At 40.4% G+C, this 23,058-nt stretch overlaps 1 protein-coding gene across 3 annotated transcripts; it reads left to right on the top strand.

Annotated features, from left to right (window-relative positions):
* The first annotated feature begins 1,159 nt into the window (after positions 1-1,159).
* On the top strand, positions 1,160-22,996 carry rufy2 (RUN and FYVE domain containing 2). 3 transcript variants are annotated; one of them, XM_082534231.1, is made up of 20 exons: positions 1,160-1,268; positions 1,671-1,849; positions 5,918-6,091; positions 6,535-6,652; positions 8,114-8,215; positions 8,332-8,455; positions 9,527-9,591; positions 9,701-9,766; positions 10,163-10,232; positions 10,741-10,842; positions 11,007-11,123; positions 11,297-11,389; positions 12,206-12,280; positions 12,376-12,473; positions 17,855-17,974; positions 18,172-18,301; positions 18,446-18,540; positions 19,575-19,623; positions 19,756-19,836; positions 20,074-22,996. In XM_082534231.1, exons 2-20 carry the CDS (start codon positions 1,774-1,776, stop codon positions 20,215-20,217), a joined length of 1,899 nt encoding a protein of 632 aa, XP_082390357.1. In that variant the 5' UTR covers positions 1,160-1,268; positions 1,671-1,773; the 3' UTR covers positions 20,218-22,996. The 3 variants fall into 3 exon arrangements, with proteins under 3 accessions (XP_082390357.1, XP_082390358.1, XP_082390356.1); XM_082534230.1 differs by lacking the exons at positions 1,160-1,268; positions 1,671-1,849 and adding an exon at positions 2,805-3,540; XM_082534232.1 differs by lacking the exons at positions 1,160-1,268; positions 1,671-1,849; positions 17,855-17,974; ... (3 more) ...; positions 19,756-19,836; positions 20,074-22,996 and adding exons at positions 2,804-3,540; positions 13,829-17,289.
* The last annotated feature ends 62 nt before the right edge of the window (positions 22,997-23,058 follow it).

Raw genomic sequence — 23,058 nt, forward strand, 5'->3', positions numbered from 1 at the left:
GGTGATATCCCCCAAGCGTGTACCGGCTTACTCCTCCTGAACTACAGACAGTCATGTTGTGATACTGCATCCATACACCACCTGCGAGATAGACAGATTGTTGTCACCAGATGACTGGGAGCTGGTAACTGGATGGATAAGGTGAACCTTTGATGTACATCAAACCAATCTTTCACAGAGTCATCACCTGAAAGTGACCGGATTACAGATTGCTGAGACGCTGACATAACCGATAACCGAGGATCAACGCACCGCTTTTCCCTGTTGAGGTGAGATGCACCATCCACATGTTTAAGTAACGACGGCACATTATGAGTGGTGGAGTGATACTTAGCTGTCACACATACTGTAATCTGTAGTGTGCATGTTGTAATTATACTGTGTTTTCTATTTATAAGATGTGTCACTCCTGATATCCTCCTTGCTCCTTGTCATTGAAACTAATATTAATAAATCTGTGACTCTGTCAGAGTGTGATCACAGCACCACTCCAACTGCAGCAGCATTGCTGCACAATGAATGGCTGCCTACTACGATGAAACAGTACCACACCCCTATTGGTGGAAAGAGCTTCCAGTGGGGGATGTCAATTGGCTCATTGTGCTGTCTCTCGGGCAGAAGGGCGTGTCCCAGGGATTGTCAAATGGCACAAAAACACACCATGCTGGAAGTGGTGTGTAGTGAGAATGTTTAGGTGTGGTTCATGGATGGAGGGAGGAGATAGACGGGAACATGATACAGCTCTGGTTCTAAAGAAGTTTTTAACTGAAATGTATTAAAGCTACTGCTCTAAAATATGAAATAAAAGAATAACTACATTTAAAATCCAGTGCATTTTAACTTGAACGGTGATGCATAGTTATACAGTCATGGTTATACTCGGTGACTCTAACAAACACGACATAAAGATGGATACAGACAAATTCAGTGAGGTATGGGAAAAAAAACTGAGATAGCAAAAGCCTGAATTTTTTATTCTCTACTGACTGAACTGACAAATGAAGATTCTGAGAATTAATGGTGGTAGCATTCAGGGAATGTACAGATCTGCACAAACCTGGTCATATGATTCCTGGTCAGCCCTGAGGTATTAGAGAGACATGGAGAGAGAGAGGAGAAACAGTGCTCTTTGTTGTGTAGTGTGTTATAACCCTCTATGCTGCCACAACTGTAATGGATTGTGCTGCTGGTGTGGTTGGAGGCTTTTAGATCTGTATGATGGAAAGGCGGTGGCCCAGTGGATGCATTCCTTATAGCTGAAAGAAAAGGTAAAAAGCCTTTTGTTAAATGTGGTGGTGAGTGTATTTTTACTTAAATACACTTACATTTTGGGAAATTTAGTTTTTAGGATAAATGAAATACTTGAGCAAAGGTACTTTTAGCATATATTATTATTAACATCAAAGGATTTGTATATGTGAGTGATGTGTTTTGGGGGTCAGTGATCAAAATGAGGATTTAAAAAGAGGAAGTGCAGCAGATAATCAGAGTGTGTTTACCTCAAAACCATCCACATCTTCACATCCTGGTGTGCCGGTGAACAAATGCTAGCAATGTATGACTTTAGGTGGTCTTATGTATGAAAGAAGTCAAAATAATGCCAATCACTTATGTAATTTAATCTTAAAGAGCTTAAAAGTCTGTTACCCTCTTTACTATCTGTTCCTCAGAAGTGGATAAGCTGACTGTGGAGCTGACGGATCAGAGTGGACAACTTCAGGAGGGAGGATCTACTCGTCAGTTCCCAGTGGGCAGAAAAGAGCCCTACTCATCATGTACTCCCCTCAGAGTCTCCACCGCTGGGGCATCACTCATAGTGAGAGTATGGAGCGGTTAGCCTACAGCCAAGGTATGATGGAAATTTCTGTTTGGTCTCTCACATTGAAAAACAGTGGCTTACCCACAAATCACTGCTTTAAAACAGGTGAGGTACAAGAGTTTAATAGGATGTTCAGGGATTTAGAAAACCAGCCACTGACAATGGCAAATAAGTTTGATGATGCTTCATTTTTATGCTGTTGTGTTCAGTGAATCTGCTGAATGGCATTTTATTTTTTCAGATTATTTGAAAATAAAATGATTATTAGCTGCAGCCTTTAGTATCAGCTCTAAACCTAATCAAGTTTTCCATTTAGCTGTGCTCTCTGCCAATATTTGTCTTCTTTCTCTATACTGGTGACTGTGTGGGGGTGTTTATGATTTCCACTGTTCTTTTTTAATATGCTTCTGCATTGCTATTTAAGAATTTTCTACTGTAGGTTTAGTATAGAGGGCAGGGGACGCCATGGTAGATGAGTTCAAGGTTGGGGTGGGAAGACATCGGCGATCTGCTCTGACTGCACAAGAGAGGTTACAGAGCTTATTTTCATGGGGAGTAACTAGGATGGACAAGACTAGAAATGAGTACATCAGAGGAACAGCTCAAGTTGAGCAGTTTGGAGGCAAAGAGAGACAAGGTTGAAATGGTTTGAACATTTGCACAGGAGGGATAGTGGATACATTGCGCAAAGGATGCTGAATATGGAGCTGCCAGGCAGGAGGAAAAGTGGAAGACCATAGAGAAGACTCATGGATTTTGTGAAGGACATGTATGTTGGTTGTTGGTGTGACACAGGATGCTAGGGTGAGATTAAGGCAGGTGGTCCGTTGTGGCGACCCCTAAAGGTAGCAAGAAAGAAGACAGATTTTATTCGGAAGGAGCCTGTTATTTTTCTGTACACGCTCCACCTGCGGGCAGAGCTGCAGTTCCCGTTTCCAGCAGCAGGGGGCGGCAGAGCAGGCTCTAAAATCATTACGTAGTGCTCCCTTTTGTGTGTCTTGTGAGCCGTGTGTGACACCTCCCCTCGGGCGGGTGCAGTGGCACGGCGGAGACGCCAACTATCGGTTAGGTCTGCTGGCTGTAAACAAATCTTTACGCCACCACGATGTATAGAAAATACACGTTTACTGAGCAGCGGTTCTCTGTGCGGTCGGCACCTGCGCTCACCTTCATCATGTAGCGAGAGCGGCGCCAAATATACGTTTTGGAGCTCGGAGACGTAACGACAGGTTTTGATTCTGGTTAGAGCTGTCATTGCTTTGCCCAGTGCCATCACAGGTATTTTTTTAATAGACATATACGCAGCGATTGTCATTATGCTCGCCAGAGGAATTGAGCATCAAAGCTAGCTCGCCGACGGTTAGCAAAACCGTTTGAATCTGGCTGTTTTCGCAGCGGAGAGCACACCTAGCTACAGTCATTTCAGCGCCTGAACATGGCATCGTCAGCAGAGCACGACCTGTCTCTGTCCGAAGCGGACAGCAGCAAGGATAAATCCCAGGTATTTGGGATTTTGAGGCTTCAGGAGGAGAAGGCTGCTGCAGGGGATAAAGCTAACAGCAGCAGCACAGTGAGAGGAGGAGGTGGAGGAGACGGGCGATGGCAGGCTCCTATCTTCGCTTTGGCCAGAAAGGCGTCCGAGACCATTTCAGGAAGCATTCACGTCCTGCCCAAAGTGTCGGAACACAGGACGTCCCTGCCAGGAGACTGGGCCGTCCAAGGTAGAGTTTGATGAGCTTCTCGGGCCGTGAGGGTGTGAAGGACTACCTGGTTACTGATGACGAGACTGATGACATCCAGTAACTAATTTGGATGTTGGTTACGTTAAAACAGTCGCTAATTAAGTTAATTGATACTTCTAACGGTATGATTTTTGCACAATAGGTCCCCATGCCTTATTGTTATTAGTTGTTCTGGAGCTTTACTGCCTGCAACATCACATGCTGCGTTGGTGCAAATGGAAAATGCCCCTCTGCATCCCCCGGGGTTTGTATCATGCTGCAGAGCTGTTAGCTGCATGTGTTGTCACCCTATTGGTGATCTCACAAAATCAGTAACTGTAGAGCTTTACTGCCTCTGCCCAGCAGCCCGAGTGTCTGTCTCTGTCACCACATCACCTCCCACACTCAGAGCTATAAATAATCTGGCTGGTTTCAGATGTACATCACGGACTTGTGTTTGAATTAAGGATGAAACAGGCAGTTAACAGTTATTTCTGATAAATGCTTGCATTGTTAGCACGAATTTTAAACCCCTGCAACTTCCAGCCTTATGCCACGAGTGAGCTTGTTGCTTTTAATTGCTTCGCATCACCTCTGTGTTTTAGTCTGATGAAGATGTATCTGTGGAAAGATTGTCATGATTTATGGCAACACTCAAGACAATTTAGCTGCTCAAAGGCACAGTATATGCACATTTCTTATTTGGCTCTACTAGAGTAACTTTGCATGGTTAACAGATCAAAGTGGTCCTTATTTGTCTTCTCCAATCTACTGGTGTTGTCCATCAGGTCATCTGTCTGATAGGAGCTATTTTAAACCACTTACACCTCTTTAACCAAGTGATTTTTAAACTGAGGGGCGGACATTATTGGTAGGGCACAAAAACAGCTAAGTTGAATAAATGTTCTGATGCAGGGATAGTAAACACTTTAAACCTTTTTCAAATGTTTGACATGTGTTTTGTTGTTTTCAAATTTGGCTCGTGGCCAGCTTCAGAAACCTGCTGTGGATATTTGCACTCACTGACATCATGCAGAGACAAGTGTTTAGAAAAATATCTGTAATGAAGCATTTGACCGCCTAACTGACCTGTTGTTTTTGTTTGTTTGTTTGTTTGTTTTTTGAGAGGGTTTTTATTTCATGTGTAATATGAGCAGCAAATAAAGTCGAGTATAATAGGCTTCCTTAACGTTCATAATGGTACATGTGTTAAGCATTTTAGTATCAACAGCTTTACATGACCTGGTTTGATAAGTCTTTCCCTCTAGGGCCAACCTGTCACTGCAATTAAAGGTGCTAGGCAACATATCTGCACGCTTTCACCTGACCCTGCTGTGTCCTGTTCTGCTGTTTGGCTTTACATTAACTGGGTTGTCTAGTTAAAAGCCTTACCTCTCTGGGATGTTGGCTTTTCATGCCTAGGATAATTTCCATAATGGGTGCAGAACTGGGACAAAGATTTGTTAACACATTTCTGATCTGTTCAGGTAGACTATCAGAAAATATTACAAATATGCAACCTGACGTCAAGGTATTTACTCAGTATAGCAAGCTTGTCTCTGATAATTACCAGCTGTATGACATTAACCCCTTCTGACTCAGTTTTTTAGCCCTCTGACAAAAACATCATCAATCTGTCAAGCTTTTAAAGTGAGACATCTTGAAAATGATCATTAAATGAAGCCCCGCAAATCTCTGAGAAACAGGGGCGCCTCCAAGTGGGGGCCAAATTTGCACCCCACCCCCTGGCAAAACTGTCCTGTGTTGGTAATAATGTAATAAGGTTGCAGAAAAACTGGTGCCAATCCCTGGACAGATCACAGGGCCAACATAGAGACAGGCAACAGTTTTCAGTTTTACACGATCTAATACTTATTTGTTTTTCCTGAATAAGTTTGCTCTTTAAGCTAACTCTATTCTGGGAGAGCGACTCTTAAGCTTCTTCCTTTTCAATCATTAACTAATGGTTGGGACTTTCAGTCAGTCAATTAGTCAATCAATCGGTCAATCAAAACAGATTATTATAGATTTCAAAATCTTATTTGGTGTACCTATTTTCTGTGCTATCAATATGGCCACCCTTATGAAAAAAATCTGGTGGCGCTCCTGCTGAGAGATAGTTACCTTTTAATTTCTATCTGCATTCTGTGTGTACAAAAGAAATAATGTGTTATGTAAAGGTAAATAAATCATTCTTAATAGTTATTTCTTGTTGCTGTGCAGTGGCTGTGTTTAAACCTAGATTAAACTCTGCATGGAGTTCTTAAGAGAATGTAATAGACTCCATATAATTTCTTTCTAAATCTGTATTTCTGTACGAGGAAAATGTAAAGCCATGGATATTTTTTAAAAGTGTTTGCCATTTGTTTTCCCGCAGCCCTGCGAGATCCCATGGCTATGGAACGAGCTAACTTACTGAATATGGCCAAGCTGAGTATCAAAGGTCTGATCGAGTCGGCTCTGAGCTTCGGGCGGACCCTGGACTCAGACTACCCCCCTCTCCAGCAGTTCTTTGTGGTCATGGAGCACTGCCTCAAACACGGGCTCAGAGGTAAAGATGTCAGCGTTGTGCTAGTGTACTGCACGATAGATTGTTTGTTATTGTTGTTTACTGAACGTGCAGTGGGAATTACTGTGTTTAATAAATAATATCCACAGTTCTGAAAAAGAAGAGAGTTTGATTCAATTTATAAGTTTTATAGAGAACTGCAGGAGCGATTTCTCGAGGTGTTCTTTATGGCAGTGGGATTGAATAAATCTGAGTGATAATAAGCTCTGGTGCCTCTGTAGTATATGAGCAGGTGTGATGTCTTGTCCATGATGGAGAGCATTTGTTCAGTGGTCTTACGTCTCTCAGTGACTCATAAATCTCCATATTCTGGCCAGTTTTTGTTCCAACTTTGTGATTTAGTTTGTTGCTCCTGCTGGCGTTAATTTTATGTGTAAGCTGGGAATCTGTGATGTCTGATTTTTCCTGCTTTCTTCTTTTTCCAGTGAAGAAGTCCTTTCTGGGTTTTAATAAGTCCCTGTGGGGTCCTCTGGAGTTGGTGGAGAAACTGTGTCCCGAAGCGGCAGAGATCTCAGCGTCCGTACGAGACCTGCCAGGACTTAAGTAAGAAGTACATGTATTTACACACACGTTTGCTCTCATATGGCTTGACCTCTCGTCCACCGTGCAATCATAATCAGAAGTAAAGCTTGATTTATAGTACTACATACACCTCTCCAGAAAAAGCGCTATACATCTCATGACACAGCCGTGAATTATCTGCTTTTCTGTGTAAACATTTTACTGATTAGAGCACAGATAATGCCTCTGTTAAATCAATGTAGTAATAATAATAATAATAATAATGGATTGGATTTATATAGCGCTTTTCAAGGCACCCAAAGCGCTTTACAATACCACTATTCATTCACTCTCACATTCATACACTGGTGGAGGCAAGCTACAGTTGTAGCCACAGCTGCCCTGGGGCAGACTGACAGAAGCGAGGCTGCCATATCGCGCCAATGTAATAGGGTTTTAACTACATCTAGCTTGCTGTTAATGCTAATGCAGGAGCTAGTGTTTTTCCAGTGAAGACACAGGTTGTTATCTCATTTTACAGGCTTCATTCTTTTCTATATTTCAGCAAAACAGGGTAGTAGCTCTCTTAGCTCAAATTTCATGATCAGCTCCACTTGTGACACAAACACAGAGAGCAGTGCACAGGTGTAAATGCAAACAAGGGATTTAGTGTGAGACTGCAAATCAACGCTGAAATGAGAATGTGACGTGAGCCAGCTCAGGGAAGTACCTGGGTGTTTACTTTCACTTCACCTTTGATCGTTCTGCCGCTTCATTTCTTCCTATTTCCCTATTCTTCTTTCATATCGACACAATTTCTGAACATGTGACACGTGGAACTGTCTTTGGCAGAAACTTCTGAAAATTCAGAAAAATAATGTTAGCGATAGAGCAGGACCAACCTTTATGTAGTTTGGAAGTGATGTGTTTAGCAACAACAAAAAGTGTCGTGTCCTGCATTCATACTGAAGGTGTGTCCTTCAGTGGATCTAGCGAGGAGGATTACGCTAAACCTCGTTCATGGACAGTTTCCACGCCACGCTTTAAGTTCTCGAGTTTGATCTGGTCCTAAATGAGGAACAGTTGTGTTGTTTCACACAGAGAACAGAGTCTGTTTCCTTTGCTGGGGCTGAGTAAGAGCAACAGACGTGCAAAAAAGCAGGATTTTAGCAACGCTGAGTGCCGACGCAAAGGTTTGATACAAGGAAGCTCAAACAGTGTCTGTGCCCACAAAGAAAGCAAAGTTTTGGATGTTCGGATTGAGAGAGAACACCAATACACTGAAAATAGAAAAAGCTTGTATTCAGTATTTAGAAAATGTTTCGAAATCTCTGTCAAACTTTAAGAGAAAATACTGAATGCTGCACTTTCTTGTTCCCATCTCATAGATGATGAACAGTAACAAGAGTCAGGGTTAAATAGAATCTAACTACAGCAGACTTGAGTAGACAGACCCTCAGAAACACCTTGAAATCCAACCTTATCACTGGTGTTTGTTTCCAGGACTCCATTAGGCAGAGCCAGAGCATGGCTGCGCCTGGCTCTCATGCAGAAACGGCTGGCCGACTACCTGCGACTTCTCATCACCAGAAAAGACTTGCTCAGGTACACCAGAGAGAATGTGTATATGTGAATATTATTATATATTTATAATGAAACATTGCCGATTGACTGTTCAGGCCGTTGAGGGTAACAGATGATGTCATCTCTTGCTTCCTCAGTGATTTCTATGAGAATTCGGCTCTTATGTTGGAGGAGGAGGGAGCAGTGATCGTGGGCCTGCTGGTGGGCCTTAACGTCATCGATGCTAACCTGTGTGTGAAAGGCGAGGACCTGGACTCTCAGGTACGCCACTGACGGGGAGAAATATTTTGATATTAGAAAAAGTCTGACATTGCTGTGTAGCCAGTTTTATTTAATTTCCTGCTTACACCATACCAAGCACCAGAGGGTGGTGTTTTGTGTCAGTGGAGCAAAGAATGTTACTCATTTGTCCTGTACTACGTGACCTTTGAGCATAAGCAGTTTATCTTTTGTTGTGTGGTTTCAGGAAGTGTGATTGCCAGTTTAAGTTATTTTATCTCTGCATCTCTGACTCCCTTTGTAAAAACAGTCTGTGTTCTCTCTTAATATTTATTTTCAGTATTAATCAATTGGAAACTGCCTTTTTTAAATTCTCCTTCTTCTTTCTTTTAATCGTGATTTTGATTAAAGGCGCAATAAACAAAATTCAGAGCCTCTGGAGTTCATGTTGGAGCCTCAGAGGCCTAAATATAAAGATGTAGACACAACACCCAAAGCCCTGCATGTTTCATTAGGTAGCAGAAATCTTGTGTTGACTAGAGGTGACGAAAACCAATCCTGCCTCAACCGTTAGCCCAGGACAGCAGATTACACAAACCTGAATACATCTACAGCTGCATCTAGTGTGTCTAAAAGTGTGTGTAAGACTCTCATTTGATCTGTGTTTCACCGTAGAAGCCAAGCACCAGTAGAGAGCTTGACTGGGCAGAAATGAAATGAGAGCAGTACTATGTTTCAATTTTTGAGGTCATTTAACAGATAACATCCTCTCCTTTGACAGGATGAAACCAAAGGATGGGGACTTGGTTTACTTTAACTTTCCTTTAAGTTCTTATCAGCTCTTCTCCAACTCACCATTTTAATAGTGCTATAGCAAGCCGGTGGCTTTTATGCATGCATGCGGTTAATTGATACATTTTTGTAGTTACAAATTGCATATATTGTGTTTGTTTTGTGACTTTTAAATAAGTCAACATGTGCTTGTAGGCATCTAATTTCTGTAAATGGTCTGGATTTCTTCAAATTCCTTCAAATTGATGTTTGTGCAGTCGTTGTGAAAAGCAACATGCCTGCCTCTGAGTGATACTAGCGCCTTCGTTTTATTCATTTAAGGTCGGGGTGATCGACTTCTCCATGTATTTGAAGAATGACATAGATGATTACAGGAGTGAAGAGAGGTACAGTTTTTTTTTTTTCTTCTTCTCTCTCCTCGGTTTGATGCAGCTGGTTTCTTTCCCCAAATGTGATGCAGCTCTCTTTCTCTTGTGTCTGTTTCTATGACAACAGGAATAGCCAGATAGCATCCATCTTGGATCAGAAGAATTATGTAGAGGAACTGAACCGACAGCTCAAGTAAGACATTTGTTTGTACTGGAAACAGACCTGTGTGCTGGAGGACCTGCAGATTGTGCTGTTAATAACTGACAGGAAGTTGCAGGAAGTTTTTGTATTTTTACCACAACACTTCCCAGAATAAAAGTATTCCAGAGTTTGAGATTAAACCCGTCTGGGTGGTTTAGAAATCCAACTTTTGTCTTCTCACAGACTTGATAGTAATGAACGGAGACTAATCTGAGTCTTTCGTTAATGCTAACAATTTTAAATAAACCCTACTTGTGTGGCGGCTGTGATTATATTACAGCTACTGCAGTCCTGGTTTCATATACGAAATATTAAATGTTTGCACATTAATTTAATGAAACTCATATAGAGGTCAGAGGCCCACCATAATGTTGTTTCTTCATGCAGCTCCACAGTTCACGGGCTTCAGGGCAGAGTCGACTCTCTAGAGAAGTCCAACTCTAAACTCATTGAGGAGGTGAGAACCAATAATCACCCACCTGTCACCTGTGTGGAGAAGCATTTGTCTGTTACACATTAAAGTCATAGAGTATATTTGGAGTATAATAGTGTCTGTGTCACCAAGTTACACGGTTGCACATGCAGCTCTCTAGTGACACCACTTGGTTAGAGGTTTGAGGTATGTCTAACCTTTAAGCTGTAATCCTCCAGCCAAATTTGGAGTTTCTTATCAGGGTTTTTCTTTTTCAAACTGCGCTTTTGAAGGGTGACTACTCCTTTAAGTCATGTACAGTAAAGCCAACAAATTTGTGTTTAAGCTTATTTAAGAGAAATCTACGAATTTGCCTTTTTTGGGACCATTTGCTAAGCAAAATGTCCAATGTGTGTGGGTAGAAGAAACCTAAATTTGCAAAACAAGTGAAGACAGTCTTTTACTTGTGATATCCATTTATACCATACTAGATTTTAATGTTTTAGGTTTTAAACATGTTTCCTAATACATGTGGATATGTTTGTGTGTGCAGTTAGCCATAGCCAAGAACAACATCATCAAACTGCAGGAAGAAAACCAGCAGCTGAGGAGTGAAAACACCCTCATTCTGCTGAAGACGCAGCAACATTTAGAGGTACACTGTGTCACAAAATGAACGTTTCTGAATGTTATTTTTTCAACTAAAAGTGAAACGGAAATTAGGTCTTACAATCCATCCATATAAAGTTTCCCTATTGGTGTTTTTTATTTATTTATTTATTTTTTAATTTTTTTATTTATTTTAATTTTTTAATTTAGTTAACTCAAGGTGACGTGTCAGTGGAGAGAGACACGTACAAACAGTCTCGTCAGGGTTTGGATGAGATGTACAACGAGGTGCGAAGACAGCTAAAAGAGGAGTGTCAGCTCAGACAGGTCAGACAGTGGCCGTGCGTGTGTGCGCGTGTGTGTGTGTGTGTGTGTGTGTGTGTGTGTGTGTGTGTGTAGAATGTGTGTGTGTGTGTGTAGAATGTGTGTGTGTGTGTGTAGAATGTGTTCATGACGTCATTATAAACAAACATTACATTTATGCATTTTGCCATTTTCAGGATGTGGAGAATGAGCTGGTGGTCCAGGTGTCGATGAAGCAGGAAATGGAGCTCGCCATGAAACTTCTGGAGAAAGATATTCACGAAAAACAGGTAAGAACAAATATTTTGTTTTTCAGAACAGATTCTTACTTACTGATACTGAAGCAGCGGCATTAATTCATCTTTGTGAGGAGATGCAAACATAATTAAAATTCCAACTGCAATGGATAGAAAATGTCAGCCATCATTACCTGTTCAAAAAAGGTTGATGGGATATTGTCATCACCCTGCCGGGTGGGTGGGCAACATGGATTCCCAAGTTTCTGAATGGGATGAGTTTTCTGAAAGTCTTGTGAACGTGATAAGGAGGTGACCTAGGATTTTCAAATTGATACCGTAGGTGTATTGACTAGGAGGCTGAGGGGTAGCACTGGTGAATGCCAGTATTTTTTTTTTTTTTAACTTTTATTGGTAAAACAAATAACCCAATCTGTGATTAGGATCAATTTATAACCCTCACACTCCTGATTTTAATGTTCAGTCACTGCTAACCAGCTCGCTGCTTCCAGTCTAATGTGTTCCCTACCAGGTGACTCACTGGTCAGTCTGATGTTATGCAGATTCTTTATATCATTCAGTTGCTTCTCTACAGAGAATCTTGTCCTGCAGTCAACCCAAACTTAACTTCACTATCTTGGATTGCAGCCAGTAATAATTATCTGCTTTCTTTGATAAGAAGAGTAGAAGAACTTGTTGGTTGCAGAGCATTTAGAGCCGTCTGAAGTCTCACAGGGAATGTTTAATATGAGCGTCCAGTTTTCTGTAACTGCTATAGTAAGTCAAAAAAACAAAAAACATGCATGTGTGCGTAAAGAAGACAGCCAATACTGGACCAGAACACAGCTAAGTCTCTGATTTCATTAATAGGACACACTGATTGGACTGAGACAGCAGCTGGATGAGGTCAAAGCCATCAATGTAGAAATGTACCAGAAGATGCAGGTACAAGCACACACTCATCGTCATATAATGTTTAAGATCCAGAAATAACAGAACTATAGTAATCCTTACTACTTCCCTTTTTCTTTTTTTTTAAGTCGTCTGACGAGGAAATGAAGAAGAAGAATGATGTGATCAGTCGTCTGGAGGAGAAGACCAATCAGATCACTGCCACCATGAAGCAGCTGGAGCAAAGGTGAGACACACAGCCTCTGGATGCAAAGCACTTTGTCCCCTTTGTTTCACGTCCAGGTGTTTACACCATGTTCTCTGCTGCTCTGTTCAGACTTCTGAACCTTTAAGTTAAGCTGATAATACTTTATGCCTCTTTAGAAAAGTAAGTTTGATATTTCTGAGAATTTTTTTTGATGATGTTGTTATGTTTCAGTGTAAATAACTCTAAACAGAAAAGAATTGGGACTATGATTATTAATCAATATGTTCTATAGGGCAGATTGGTTGATGGTAGCCCATAGAAGTAATAAAAGTCACATAAAACATAACAAACAAGTAGAAATGCACCTTTCTCTTCTCCCTAAACATTTAATTGTTTTTGATTTGTGCAGTGGTTACAAAAAAAAAAGACAAAAACTTTGATTTTTTTTTTCTTCTTCAGAGGGGAGCAGAGCCACTAGGCAGATGCCTAGCATCAAGACAATAGTTCAATATGTTATTACTAGTTTCCTTGTGGAAACCCTGCAATCCCATATTTATCATATCTGACACACTGCAGTAAATCTCATGCATGTTCAGCTCTGTTGCTATTGGCCCATGTCTTTCAGTCCTTCAGTGTGTACCTGCTCCATGTTTGTGGTTTTATCTGCGAGTTCATTGATGCTTTATGATCCCCCCTCCCCTACCCAAGCCCATTGTCTTCCAGTCAACACACTCCACCTCTCCCATCTCCTCTCCCATTGGTTTAAATCTGTTCCATCCTATTTGCGATTGGTTGTGAATGTTTTCTTTTGGCTATCCTAAAGATGTTTGTAGGCCGGTGCTATAGGACACATTAGTGGGAGTTTTGTGGTGTAGCTAAAACGTTTTAATAAAGTAAATCTAATCTTATGAAGAATAACTTTATTACATCTAATGGAAAATCGCCCCCTGAGAATCGGACATGTAGTTGTTGTGAGCGTAAAGCTTTGTGTCCAGGCTCAAATCTTCCATGTTGATAGTGCAGTGTTGTGCAGATGTAGCTGGGAAATTCCAGATTTATCTGCCGCAGTCATAATCATCTATATTCTGCATTTCCTTGCCCTCTTTTTCCAACTTCTTTTCATTACTCAAGCTTACTCAGATGAATATTACAATGCCTTACGTTTACACTTCCTGTTGTGCTTGTGATGTTAAGTCGCAAAAAGTGTTAAGTATAACCCGGGCCACTGATGTATTGACATCCTTTCTTCCTTCCCTCCTTTCTTTCCTCTTTTTTCCCTCCCTTCTGTTTCTCTTTTATAACTTCCATCCATTCATTTTGCTCCCTCGAAACCTCCATGTTTAATGTTTTTTTTTTTTTCGTTTCCCGATTTTTATCCCTGCTCCTCTGTGCAGTGATAAGGATCTGCTCAGTCAGACCAGAACGCTTGCTATGTCATTTGTCAAGTGTGCCAGCACAGACACAGAGCACCAGTATAAGCTAGTCAAGGACATCTCCTTCTGAGGATATGAGCGCATGACTAAACGGACTTTACTTAGAAGAACATTCCTGTTTTTTTGCACATAATATTCAGATGGTTTTAGGGCCTGAGAGCTGCCACAGATTCAGGTGAAACTGGGACTGCATGTTTGATTTATTTACTTCATCAGCAAAGTGCTGGGATTCAAAGAGATTATTGCCGTGTCTCGTGATCTTTGGTTAAAATGCATCCAAACAACTTTAAGAGGTTTGTTGGTCAACAGTGACTGGATACAAAAAATGGATGTAGTTACTGTGAGCTGAGCGCTTTGATTGTTGCCACCTTGGTGTTTTGAAACATGACAAACGAGGGGAGGATCTGAGTAAGAAATGGAGGGATGTTACACGCAAGTTATGTAGGCCCACCCTAAAAGACTCCTAGTATGGATCATAATGTACAAACTGAACATCGTGCTGCATTTAGGACGACTTTAAACTAATGACTGAGAGGTTTATTCACATCTCTGACTCGTTTTTGCAATTCTGTCAGAGTATTTGACTCCATTAACTGTAATTTACTTAATTTCTTATCCATGTTTCTGTAGGCATTTATGGGCTCAATGCCACCCTCTCTCAGAGGTAGCTGTGTTGAAAGTAGGGATGCTCCTAGTGGTTAACTTACCGTACTAGTTGTTAAATGAGAGGAAAAATTAGACTAGTTGACTACTCTAAAAGACAGAAAACATCCAAAAATTTACCACGTGTATGTATGATAAGCTTAAACTTTATCATACATTAGAATTTTTGTATTTTAGCTATATGAAACCATTAATCACATTAATTGTGTTAATGGTAAATAGACTGCTTCTTATATAGTGCTTTTCTACTCTGAGCACTAAAAGCGCTTTACAAGCATCATTCACACCCATTCATCTAAGCACTTATTTCTATGGTTAAACGCTTTCTATCATATCTATTCATACCCCGATGAATACCGATGCATTGAAGAGCAACTTCGGGTTATTATCTTGCCCAACGATATTTGGCTTACAGACTGAACCTGCCATACCTCCTGAGCTACAGACACCCCTAATCAAATCATGTTTTAAATGCCGCCGTGTATAACATTGCAAACATGTACAGTCTGCAGACTTTGGATAACCGAAGTAGCGGCCTTGGTTTCTTCCACAACCCGGTGCAGAATGTGGTTACACGTCACTTGAGTTGCTTGGTTATATTTCAGTTCATTTTGACAGACGTTCGTCTATGATTGTTATTTTTTTAAACAGAGTACTGCAGAATACTTTCCCGCCTCGCTTTTTTTTAAACTTCTATTAAAAGAGAAAGGAGGAGGTGCCTGCGATTGTTGGGTTGCAGCCCCAGGTTGTGGACGGTGGTGTTGTAACCTCTTTGAACTAGTAATGTCCTCGTGTATTAATAAAATACGGATAATATGTTTAATCGGCTAGTATTTCTGACATTAAATATCTAATCAACTAGTTCTGCACAGCTGTAGTGTGTAGAGTGTGCTGGGGAGGCTGGTTACTGAACACAGCGCTAAGTACAACTAGTGTTTATTAATATCCTTGTGGCCACCTTATTGAATATATGAGCACTGTAAATTAATGAAAGGTTTGATAAGATTTACAAATGAGTTGCTGTACTTTTGAAGAACTACGACATCTAAAACATCTGTGTGGTATCTTAATGCACTTCCTTGGCTACATGGCGGCTGTGCTGCTCACTGTTCTTTTGTAGTGTGTTCGAGCTACCTGTAACTTACATATACAATGCATTTTCTGTTCTTTCCACATTGCATTTGTTATATTTGGCAGTGCTGAAATGTTGCCAGTTTTTTTAAGATATGCCTGAGATAATAGACATTAGCGGTAAAAGATGAGCGTTGTTTGAAGCCGCTTGTTATGATGAAGTAAATGAAGCATGGTTACAAAACCAGACAGGTTGCCCCCTGCTGGACATTAGAAAGTATGCAGGTTTGCACTGACTTCAGTTTTCAGATCCAGAAACCAGGTCCATCTTTTATATACAGTCTATGGTTAGTGCTAAGTGAGGGAAAGTTTACTCTGTCATGACAGTTTAACTGATCCAATATTGAGACAGTTAATACTTTAATAGAAACTGAAAAAACGTTTTCAATTAATCATGCACTACTATTCATGAACATGCACAGGCGTGCACACTCATACATACAAGTGCTACATATTCTTCCTGTCTCCAGTAGTCAGTTTATGTGCAGTAACACAGATAGTGAGATAGCTGGCTGTTTGGATGTAAGCATAAAGGTATTTATCGATCACATTGAGTTAGAGGGGCATGCGCTCGGCTTTTGTGTCACAGCTACTGAGAGGTTTTACCTGCTAACGCTGAGTCGAGTCCCTTTAACGTTTAGTCAAGATGAAAAATAAAGGTGGAAGGTGCTAGTACTTAATCATTAAAGACCTTCCCGCCACTATAGAAAAACAAAATGCAGACACACCTGTTAGGAAAATAGTTAAAGGCATTAACACTGTCTTGGCTGAGTTGTTTGAGTAACCGTTTCTGTTCTTTGCTGTGTGTTCCTCCACCAGGAAGAGCGTTTTTATTTTCTTCCCAGGCAGCCGAAACTGTTAATGCTCACAAGTAAGCGCTGGAACAGGAAAACCATCACAAATCTAAACAAAATGTTTCTGCTGCTGTCTACATTTCACCATAATCAGGCACTGAGGTCCCCCTGCAGATGTCTAGTCAGAAATTTCTGCTGCTTTTAGTTTGCTGCCGGTTTTCTCTGCATGGCGAACCTTACCCCTGGTTAGTAAGCATTAAATGGAGATTTCAGACACAAAACTTTGCTCCATTTCTCTTGATACACGACACTGTAAAGGTACAAATTGTAAGGATTGATGAGATTGTCAGCAGAAAGTAGTTTACATTCATTGTTGGGGCACTATATAGAGCCTAGATCACATGCTCAGAATTTGGACACTCAAGTAATATAGTGGAAAGTAAATATGTGCACTATGTCTTTTAAAAAAATACATAAATTTGCACACAGCTCATCTCGTTGTCAGGTTGAGATTTTTAGATACTACTCTGTGGGACCAGCAGCTTTAGATCAGTCAGTGTGTTTTGTCTCTGCAGAACAGACAGCTGATCCAAATGAAAAGACCTGTAGTTACACAGCTGTAAACCTCTGGAGTTCCTGTCAAGGGAACTGCGTTATTGTGTTTGTCTTGGCATATTTATTGACTTTTGTGATATATCAGGAAGTAATTCTACTCTTAACTCCATGTTCCTAATACTTCTAATCTGAAGAAAAAGAAACAGTCAGTACAGCTGTTTAAAATTCACAACTACTGTCTTTTATCACCGTGATCAATAAAGGTAGATGTTTTGAAAATGCCGGGTATGTTTTGAGTTTTTTGTGAAACCTTTAGCATGCCGTGTTTAGAAACATTTTTTTTATGTGAACAGTCAACAGTCGGTGTATGCCAGAGTGTGGCGGAGCAAATAAAAGAAGAGGACTACAGTAGCCTTGCATGAGTTGTGATTTAAAATAATCTGTCTGAAACAAGCAACGGTAAAGAGACTCAGTGTGAGAGGAGCTGTCCTTTACTCTCCTTGTCCAATTAGTTTCTCCTAGGTGATTTCCACGCTTTGTTTGATTATGCATCTTTGTTTTGCCGTCTTTACACTTTTTGTGTTCCTTATTGTTCTTTTTAAACACCCACAGGTAAATTCTCAGTCACGCGTCCTTTTGTTGCTCACAGTTTTACTTCCTGGCAGTTCAAACTGCAACACCTTCCTTCATCCCAGCCTCAGCCTTGCCTCCTTTACTTTACTGTCCATCCTCCTGCCCATCTCCCTATGTTGTTTTCTCCCTCTACACCCCAACTTCCTCTTCCCTGCCCTCCCAGTTTTTTCTCTCCATGGTCCTGAGTTTGTTCCTGGTTATAATGGTGCAGATTACAGGAGGCAGAGCGGCACCGCACCTCGGCCGAGGAGGGCACCAGACGCTTCAAGCTGGATTTTGCAAACAAAGCCGACAGCCTCCAGCGGCAGATCGAACACAGAGAAAAGCAACTGTAAGCAAACCGCCTACATGGATTGGTTAAGACACACCCACCCACACTGCTTTAACTAAATTTTACATAAATACTTGATACATTGATTTTTTTTTTTTCCATGTATGTTTGAATCCGTGAATGCTATAATATAATCTATTACTTTGTCACCTTCACCTTCTTATTGATATAAACATGTGGATGTGCTGTACCTGTAGTCAGCAGCTGGAGACGGACCTAAAGATAGAGAGGGAGTGGAGGCAGACGTTACAAAATGACCTGCACAGGGAGAGGGACTCAGTAGCTCAGCTCAGCACAGAGGCGCTGCAGATAAACGGTCTAAAAAAGGTGAGATGGGGGAAAATAAATAGTGGACAGGATGCTATGTTTTTTTTAAAGTGCGTGTTTGTGCTTATGACGGTACATATTTCCGTTTACTTGATATATGTTGATCCTTTTCTTTTCTTGCTTCCCTTTGATTGATTTTTCCAGGAGTTTCATCGTCTCCAGGATGAAAATGTTCAGCTGAAGACCATTTGTGAGGACCAGGAAAAAGCTCTGGAGGAGCTTGGCTCCAAACTCAGCGAGTATGCAAACTTTATTTTGAAAAGCTCTCTTTTCGCCATAACAAAGTTGCTTAGCAGTTTAGAGGGAGGTGAGGCAATGTCTCATAAGTCTTGGCCTTTCCACATTTTTCTCATGCAGCGTATTAAAACTTGATTATGAATCAGATATACAGTACATTATGTGGTATAGGAACAATTCTAGATGAGCCTTTTTATGAGTAAATCCTAGCATGAGAACTATAAAGACTGTCATACTGACCAACCAGTGGCTGCTAGGAAGTACATGACACAGACACATGTGCCAAAATCAGGTGTTAACAGCATGAGTGAGCTACCAATGTGTAGCAAGTGTAAACAAATTAAATTGGTGGGCGGTTCTTCAGTTTTGAATGGCTCCTTAACTGCATAAAAGGTATTGATCGATGTTGTCATGATGAACTGTTGGACAGCTGATTCCTCCCTTTCTCCTTCTGGGTAACACTGAAATGACGTCTTTTTTAGAGCTTCCTGACTGGCAGAACTAACACAAATTTTTGACTTATTAAGTTGAAATCTTTTAGTTCTTTTCTTGAAAATTTTGAGCTTTTGACTCAAACATTTTTTGAGTTATTCCGTCAAATTTTTTGAGATACCCTACTGAACATTTTAAGTTATGGATGGAAACCTTTTTCTTTTTTCAGTGGCAAAAATGAGCATCCTTAGTTTCCAGTTTGCTTTTCACTGCCACACAACAAAGGCATTTAGACATCTGTGACTAAGGCTTAAATCTAAATTATAAGCTGTCATCTGTTTAATGTAAAAAAGAAGAAGACATTCGCATCACATGTAGATCACTGGGAAAATTGTGTTTAGTGAGAATAAGTTAATTTTAACGTAGTTTGATACTTTTATTTAAGGTTTTTGGCACCAGACTAAGAAGTTTTAATGAGTCAGAAAAACTGTAACAACAGCAATATCATTATCATTACAGCTAAAATCTTCTTTATCTCTGCGTGTGCTACAAAATGAAATTCATGCCCTTCGATTGGTAACTTTGTCCATTTTGTCTAAATCAGATCCAAACTGAAGATTGAGGACATCAAAGAAGCCAACAAAGCTCTTCAGGTAATTCAGACAGTTTAATAAAAAAAAAAAAAAGGATCAGAAGAAGCTGCAAAATCCCAGAATAAGTGTAGTTAGCAAAGCTGACTTTGGTTTGTGTGCTATTTAAGAACACAGGTTTGTTGTTTGTTTCAGGGGGGTCAGGTTTGGTTGAAGGACAAAGAAGCCACTCACTGCAAGCTCTGTGAGAAGGAGTTCTCCATCTCAAGAAGAAAGGTCTGTCTTAAGTTGACTTCAGATAGTTATATTTGAACCGGGGTCGTATTCTGCACTGAATGATTTTGGATGGTTTGTGATTTTACACCCATTTTATCTAAAAGATCTTCAGGATCTTTTAGATAGGTTTAAACCTCAGAGACCCCAAGAAATACTTAAAAGAATCGTTGATCTTAATGGATGTAAAATTAATCCAGAAGCATTTAAGTTGGTTTTACTCTCTGTCTCTTTCTACAGCACCACTGTAGGAACTGTGGGGAGATTTTCTGTAACAGCTGCTCTGACAACGAGCTTCCTCTGCCAGCGTCTCCCAAACCAGTGCGAGTCTGTGACACCTGCCACGCCCTCCTCCTGCAGCGATGCTCCTCCAATCCAACATGAAAGAGTGCTGCGCCGCTGCCGTGACGGCCTCGAACCAGTCACACTCATGAGTACCACCTCTTCAGTGTTGTATAGGATCCATATGCCAACTTATATCTACAGTGTTTGCTGCTAAGGGGTGGAGCACATGCATTTTATGATCCTTACACTTGATTTGTCATTTGTTTAAAGGAAGGAAAAAAGAAAGAAAAGAGCGACATGTGCATCTGTCTAACTTGTCGATGTAGCTGCTTGACTCTGAATGCAGAACATCTGCAGAGAGTCTAAAATATCTTCCCTTGTAGTCAGACAGAGAAGAGTCTGCTGTAATATTAATAGTTACGACTGTCAGCCCCAAGTGTATATATATATTAAGTCTCAATGAAAATAACGAAGAAACCATATTTAGTTTATGGTGCACAATCCAATGACCAGGTAACCATTTGTCGTAACTGCTACTCCAAATAATGGTCACTAAAGTAAAAGCTCAAACTCTAAGACTTCATGTTAAAGTTCAGGGGGTGAGTGCTTGGTTATGAAAGCAGAAACGGCTCTGCAGAGGTGGAAGTGAAACTGCACTATGATGAACACTCCTTGTAGCTAAAAGCAGACAGTTCTATGAACCAAACCTCGAATGCATCTGTTAGTCCTCAAAGTCTCCACAATAACTTTATAGTCAAACAGGCGAGATTTTAAAGTTTGCACATGCAGCATGGTGGCCTTGCTACGGCTGTCGGCTCGGACTCCTTTGCACCTTCTTTTAAGATGGATTTAAAAGAACTCAATTAAGAGTTAAAATGCCTCAGACAGCGTTTAAGGAAGAAAAGAGTTGTGCCACAAAACAACAACAAAAAAAATCACTTTCTGTCACCGTTGTAGCAGCAGGTGGTTGACAGACAAATCACCACAGAACGAAGATGGTCATGGCCTCATAAAATAGGCTAAAGGCCTCTTTTTATCTGAAGTACTGGAGTTATTTATTAAACCTGACTTTGACATAGAAGTAATGTTATGTCCTGACATGACATGTTGCACTTTGGGACCTTAGACTGTATATAAAAGATGGACTCACTGGTTAGCGAAGCCCTTATGTGAGCTGAGTGTTTCTCGTTTCTCATCTTGATGTTTGGGGGATGCCCCGTTTATACACACTGATTCTACAGGTTGGACTGAACAGGACTATGCGCAGAAGGGAAGGGATTAACCAGGTTTTTAAGTCACAAAGTAGGTCTACCTAAAAGGCATAAACTGCTTTTTTTGTTGTTTTTTTACTGTAATGGGGACAATAATATACAAATAAAAGATCATGTTGTATTTAGTGAAATGTAACACTAGAGATTAAGACCACAATCTCATGAGGAACGTGTTTAACTTCATAGATGAGGGTGCTCAAAGGAAGAAATTCCAATAGATTTGTATAGTCTGACTTCTTTCTGAAAGCTCGCTGCTGGCCATTACAACACGAGACCCAGAAATGATCTCCATCTTTAATATACAGTCTATGTTGCTCAGCTTCAGTCACCGGGATCTCGTATTTCAGATGCTTTGGGTTCTTGGAAGATGCACAAGCAAAATTAGTTATGAACTCGTCATCCTGTATGCATTTAATGTTGAGACTCCTTTGCATAACCACTGGGAAAAATCTTAGGACTACATTTTTATAAATCCAGGAACATTTTTATAAATGGGATTTGTATGCAGTCACACTTCAGGCTAAATCTGCAGACTATTTACTGCTCCAGGCAGCTTGAGCTCTGCTGACACTAGTTTCCCGTGAGGATATGAAAAGCACTTGAACTTTTTTTTTTGTGGTATTTGTGCCATATGTGCCTGTGTAAATGCAGTGATTACCTTCTTTTCACGTTGCCAAAATGAGTCCTATATTTCTACACTGAGGATCTAAAACGAGAGCCCAGAATATTTCAGAGTAGCAACACTAGCCAAGGGGGGAAAAAAACATTAAAGGTACGTTTCACTGTTTTTGTGACACTAATGCAGTGGGTGCTGCTTTAAGGAGCAAGAGGAGGGGTCGATGCAGTCAGCTCTAGTTTGAGCTCAGTCGTTCTCAGTGTGGCTGGTTCATTTGTTTTTTTGGAAATTAGAGAAACTCACGACTAAAGTTAGTGGTTGTAAACGTGAGTGTTACCTACTTACAAAATATGTTTGAACACTTGCCAATCATACTGGGTGAAGTATAGATTTGAGTTTGTTTTATACACATTAATTTGTACTTTTATAAGCCTGAAAATTTTGAATTTTCCCCCGTTTACTTGAAGTTTGTTGCAATCAGATGTTAAAGAATCACTTTTGGTTTTTTTTTTACTGCTGCTCCATTCGTGAGGGGAAGTTTAACCATTTTAAAATAGTGCATTTGTGTTGCCAAACTAAGAGTTTTGAATGGAAGTTTGAAATATGAGTTCCAGTGCAGATTCTGGTTTTGTGCTTGCAAAGTTTACAAATTGATTTTTTTCTTCATTAAAGTACTGGATGTTGTAATTCCAGTGAAGAGACAATAGACCGGGGATGATTTCAATAAGTGATAAAATTGTTTCCGATATAGTCTAAACATGTCATGAAGATCTATTTGCAGATATTTCCGAGCTGAACCCAGACTAGTCTTGTTTTTTGTCTTAAATGTCCCAGATTAATGTGGGACTTGTACAGTTGATACATAATATTGTATATAAATATTGATTACCACCATTGCCCTTTAGCTTACTTTGCAGTTTAAAATTAACTCTGTTGCCAACAGTCTGTCTTGACTGTTTCGCAGTTTCTGATTAAACACTCACAGAATGGGTTCCTGCTTCCTGTCATTTTTTCCTAGCCGATTCAAGTCCTCAACTTGAATCAGCTTTGCTT

This window comes from Aulonocara stuartgranti (genome assembly GCF_965226115.1).
Source record: "Aulonocara stuartgranti genome assembly, chromosome: 1".
NCBI classification, from domain to species: domain Eukaryota; kingdom Metazoa; phylum Chordata; class Actinopteri; order Cichliformes; family Cichlidae; genus Aulonocara; species Aulonocara stuartgranti.

Excerpts from the sequence above, each read along its gene's own strand:
- rufy2 (XM_082534230.1), top strand. The coding sequence starts at position 3,255 with ATGGCATCGTCAGCAGAGCACGACCTGTCTCTGTCCGAAGCGGACAGC. Across the intron at positions 9,592-9,700 it reads GATTACAGGAGTGAAGAGAG|GAATAGCCAGATAGCATCCA; the intron begins GTACAGTTTTTT and ends CTATGACAACAG. Across the intron at positions 12,281-12,375 it reads AAATGTACCAGAAGATGCAG|TCGTCTGACGAGGAAATGAA; the intron begins GTACAAGCACAC and ends TTTTTTTTTAAG.